Here is a 5,448-nt window from a genome sequence, read left to right as displayed (position 1 = left end):
GTGTGTGTGTGTGTGTGTGTGTGTGTGTGTGTGTGTGTGCGTGCATGTGCTGTGGTGCATGTGTGGAGGTCAAAGGACAACTTGGATCTCAGGACTCAAACTCAGGTGAGGTCTTCAGGCCTCATGGCAGGCCCCTTTACACACTGAATTATCTCACTGGCTGAGATTTTTCATTTTTATATATTATATTTTAAGAGAGAAGAGGCTTGTTTTAATTGACAGTTCAAGATGAAATCCATCATGGGAGGGGAGTCAAGACACTGGGAGCTCGAATTAGGTGGTCTCATCGAATCCACAGTTGGAAAGCAGGTTTTCTTTTTTTTTGAGACACAGATTATTGAAGACAGTCCTGCCATGTAGTCCAGGCTAGTCTTATACTTACTATGTAGTTCAGGCTAGCCCCAAACTTGTGATTTCCTGCTTCTGCCTAAGTGCTGTTGTGCACCACCACACCCAGATCAGTACCATTTATTTCAACAGTGGACCATTTTGACTTATTTCAGAAGAGTATTATGTTATTTTACGACATCTTGAAATGGTCACTATTGCTTTGTATTTCTATCAATATAAATCCTTGTTTCATGATTTCTGTGCTAATCAGCTCAAAAAGCTCAAACATTTTGCCCAGAAGGCACTGTCATTAAATGACATGATTTAATTTTTTTTTTCGTCTTTTTGAGACAGGGTCTTCCTATATCCCCAGCTGGCCTAGAACTCATTTTGTAGACAAGGCTGACCTTGAACTCACACAGATCTGCCTGCCTCTGCCTCTGGGATTAAAGGCGTGCACCACCACACCCAGTGACATGATTTTCTTTTAAGTTACTTTTCAATTAATTTATGTTTTAGCTAACCTATAAGTGAGATGATATTTTCTGAGGTGTGGTTAGATTAGCTATTCAATTTCCATTAAATTATGAGTATTACCTCATTTAAAGAAATAACAGCATATGCTAGGTTGATATGTTCTACATGTATCATTTAACAATAAATTTGTGAAATTAACAGGTAAGTTTAATAATCTTCCTTAGTATATAGGTAAGAACTCAGGAAATTCAGTGATCTCTATTTTAACATTCTTTTAATGACATATTTTAATCATTTGGTTAGATAGATCATAATATTTTAAATTATACCTTTTAGGGGACTGGAAAGATGGCTGAGCGGTTAAGAGTACTAGCTGCTCTTGCAGAGGATCTGAGTTCAGTTCCCAGCACCCACTTGGTTGCTAACAACAAACAGTCCTTAACTCCAGTTCTAGGGAATCTGACACCCTCTTTTGGCCTCTGCAGGCACTGTAAGACACGGGTACACTTACATGCAATCAAAACACACATAGAAAATAAGTAAAAATAACTCCAAATAAAATATCTGTTCCTTAAAAGTCTATGCTTCCCCAAAACAATGTTTAACGATGGATGACTGTATTACCAAGCTCCATTACACACTTCTTCATGGTGACAATATATGTTGCTCTTTTGAAAATTACATTATTACTAAGAATGGTAACATATGCTTTTAATCCCAGCACTCAGGAGGTAGAGGCAGGCAGATATTTGTGAGTTTAAGTCCAGCCTGGACTACAGCATGATTTCCAGGCCAGCCAGTGCTACATAGTGAAAATCATATGTAATGGAGTGCATGACATTTGACAGAGAGTTGTAAGGGGAAGTATAAATAAGGAAGAGGTCTAAATATGACCAAAATATAATGTATGACGTTCTCAAACATTCAATAGGATAGTTTTTTAAATAATATATTACAAAAAGAAAAAGCATTATTGGGCCAGAGAGATGGTGGGTAAGCACTTGCCCCTCAAACAACCTGAGTTTAATTCTCAGAATGCCCATAAATGTGGAAGTAGAGAACTGACTCCTGCAACTTGTTCTCTGAGCTCCGCACTGTGAAAGCATACACACACTCATCAAACACACACAGTAATAGTAAATGAAAATGTTGAAAATGTAACAGTACCACCTTAATATGCTTTTAAAATGTTCATGTATCCCCATTTAATATTTCTCATTAAATGTACACACACACACCACTGAATGTGTGTCAATGGCCATTTTTAGACTGTAGCATGTGGCCTTTCTCACTGATAAATGAAACGTATTGGGAAAATACACCCATCACTCTAGGGGAGAAATCTTTTTTCTTCCCAGATGGAAAAAAAATGAGGCCTTGACAGGTAAAACACAAGGAAAAGAAATTTCACATCATTTCTTCAGACTTAGCCAGTAAAAGGGCTGGAGAGATGGCGCAGTGGTTAAGAGCACTGGATGCTCTTGCAGAGGACTTGGGTTCAGTTCCCAGTACCTACATGGTGGCTAACAGCCATCTGTAACTCTACTCCCAGGGGATTTGATTTTTGTGGGCACTACAGGACACAGACACACTTACATGTATGCAGGCAACACACTTATATATATCAAATAAACATAATAAAATATTTTCAAAAATTAGCCAGTAAAATAAACAATGTAATGTGTTGGCATGTGCCTATAGTCATGGCTCTTCTGGAGGCAGAGGCAGGAGAATTGCTTGAGCCCAAGACTTTGGGACCAGCCTAGGCAAAAGAGAGGAGACCCTGCCTTCAAAAAATGATGAGGCAGAGTATCAGTTTAGTGATTTGTGAATTGGAAAAGACAAAATTATAGTTTGAATTTAAAGATGTTGTGTGATACCATTTAAAGTATAATTCATTATAACAGTGCTTAACATTATGAAAACGTTTCCTTTGGGGGTTTTTTGAGACAGAGTCTCCCTGTAGCCTCCAGCTGACTTATGTAGACCAAGTTGACTTCCATCTCACAGAGATCTGCCTGCCTCTGCCTCCCGAGTGCTGGGATTAAAGGTGTGCGCCACCACGCCCAACTCAAAAGCTTCTATTTTTTATTAAACCATTATTTGTTGCCTGTCTAAACACATTTTCTCTTCCAATAGTCTAATGTAGTACTAAGCTAAGTAATTTTGTTTGTAGACTTAGTTTTGATTTTCCTCACACTTTCCTTGCCCAACAGGAAAAATAATTTATAATTAACTACTTCCTTTAGAAAACTTATTTATTGCAATATCATGTGAATGTGTTTCATTTTAATATATCATAATTTTTACACAAGAGTTGATTGTTTTGCTATCTAATTGTTTTTAGGAACTAACAGATTTAATATAATGAGCAAAACAGTATGTTTTTATTAATATATCTATTCATCATAGTTATGAGACATGTAAACAGAAAGGGCAAGTAATAGTTACACAGTAATTAAATTGTACTGAAAGCAATTCCAATTGATTTTTAGATGATTTCTTTACTACTTTCTAATGGAAGTATGTATGTATGATGCTTTGTGGAATAACTTGTTATAGTTTGGGACTTGGGATGTGGGTCAATGGTAGAGCACTTGCCTAACATTGTGAAGCCTTGGGTTTTGTTCCCAGTACCACAAAGCTTAAAAAAATAGTGTGGTGTATTACACACTCTGAAGTGAGGAGTGCTGTAATTCACGATTCTACAAAATCTCCTGAATTTTAAATATGCTCAATCAGAGAGATAAATATTTCTAGACCAAATACAGTTCTTAGTCTAGTATATAATGCTTTAAGTAACCCTGTTTCAAAATTTGGTTGTGTGAATAGTTTATTTTTTCCATCACTGCTGATTTCTAATAACTGTTGACACTCTTGTTATTTCATGAAGTATACTGATGAAAAAAATAATACATAACTTTTTAAAAAATATTTTATTATTTTTATTTTATGTGTGAATATATTGCCTGCATGTATGTGAGTGCACCCATGTCATGCAATGCCGTGGAAGTCGGAAGAGGGTGTCGGATTCCCCTGGAAGTGGTGTTAAGGACGGTTCATAGCTGCCATGTTGGTGCTGGGAATCGAACTCGGGTCCTCTGCAAGAGCAGTCAGTGCTCTTTACCACTGAGCCATCTCTCCAGCCCCCAAATTACATAACTTAATAACATGATTGAATGGTTTGCACCTCTATGATTATCCTGGTCACAGTATCAATTCAAGTAATCTTCACATAATATTGTATAGTCAATATGTACTTTTAATTTATAGGTACACAAAAAGAATTTTTTTTAAGCAGACATCCCTCAGTATCCTGATTTGGAATATTGCAAATAAAGTTGAAGAGTGTCCACACAAAGCAAATTGTTTTCACTTGTGAATGGTTGAGTTTCCTAATTTTTGACACCTATACTAAATATGAATGCCTATTTTGTTTAAAAATAGTTATAATTGAATTAGCTAATACTTTTGGCATTGATTATAATCATGTATTGTGTCTAATTTGAAGGCTACGTATTCCCAGTATAGGAAGGTTGATGTTGTTAGTGTTAGACATCTTCCCTATGAATTTTCATCATTTCCTAACTAACATGATTTTCACCTTAAGTAACATAACAAGTTATGTTACTTTTAAGTTTGGGGTTACAGCCTCATTAATATTTGAAATTAAATAAATTCTTATAAATCAGAGTAGAAAAGATTTTTAAATGTTTAATAAAATGAGCAAGTCACTCCTGAAATCATATGTTTAAGTAGTTTTAGGAAAGTAATATTCTTTTGCCCTTGATGTTTAGGAAAAACAGAAACTAAAAGAAGTTCATCTTTGAACAGAAGAGAGAGCAAATTACATTCCAGTGTTAACCCAGAACACATGGACAACACAGGTGAGTAGTTGTTTCTATGTACAAATCTTAGTGGTTTAAAGAAGTATGTTAAGGGGCTGGAGAGATGGCTCAGTGGTTAAGAGCACTGGCTGCTCTTGTAGAGGACTTGGTTTCAATTCTCAGCACCCACATGGCGGATAAAAACTGCCTGTAACTCCAGTTCCAGGGAATCCTACATTCTCTTATGACCTTCGTGGGCATTGTACGGCATGGGTGCACTTACATACATGCAGACAATACATTCATACACAGAAAATAAAATTAATAAATAAAATATTTTTAAAAGAGTGTATTAATTTCTGCCAACATCCAACAGGGACTCTAAAATGAAACTGAAGAAATAAATTACCCTGTGTTAGTATAAATAAATTTGTACCAAAGGACTTGATTCATTTCAAACATTTCATTAATTGTTATTTCAAATTTCCAATTATTGGCCATATTTTGAACAAAACTTTACTCTGTTGCTTTCATGTTTTTACTCTTAATACTTGCATAAAATTATAATTATTTCTAAAGTCGTTTGTTTAAGTTTTTAACATTTTTCATTTAATTTGTATGTGTGTGCATGTCTGTGTGTGTGCATCTATAGTGTGCATGTAGAGGTCAGAGGACAACTTGTGGGAGTTGGCTCTCTCTTACCATGTGGGTCCCAGAAACTGAAAAACTCAGGTTATCAGATTTAGTTTTGACAAGTGCCTTTACCCACCAAGCCATCTTGATGGCTCTTCCTTCTCTCTTTCTCTCTCTTTTT

General features: G+C 35.9%; 1 protein-coding gene across 1 annotated transcript in view; it reads left to right on the top strand.

Annotated features, from left to right (window-relative positions):
- The window catches only part of Map7d3 (MAP7 domain containing 3), a 34,264-nt gene that overhangs the window by 11,856 nt on the left and 16,960 nt on the right, over positions 1 to 5,448 (top strand). The window contains exon 6 of the mRNA XM_029567175.1: positions 4,605 to 4,694. Within this exon, the coding sequence (XP_029423035.1) occupies positions 4,605 to 4,694 (90 nt within the window). The remainder of the gene's footprint in view (positions 1 to 4,604; positions 4,695 to 5,448) is intronic.

Source organism: Nannospalax galili, unplaced genomic scaffold (genome assembly GCF_000622305.1).
Source record: "Nannospalax galili isolate Female #2095 unplaced genomic scaffold, S.galili_v1.0 scaffold901, whole genome shotgun sequence".
Lineage (NCBI taxonomy): Eukaryota > Metazoa > Chordata > Mammalia > Rodentia > Spalacidae > Nannospalax > Nannospalax galili.
Note: the sequence above shows the minus strand (reverse complement) of the source record. Positions and strands in the feature narration are given on the sequence as shown.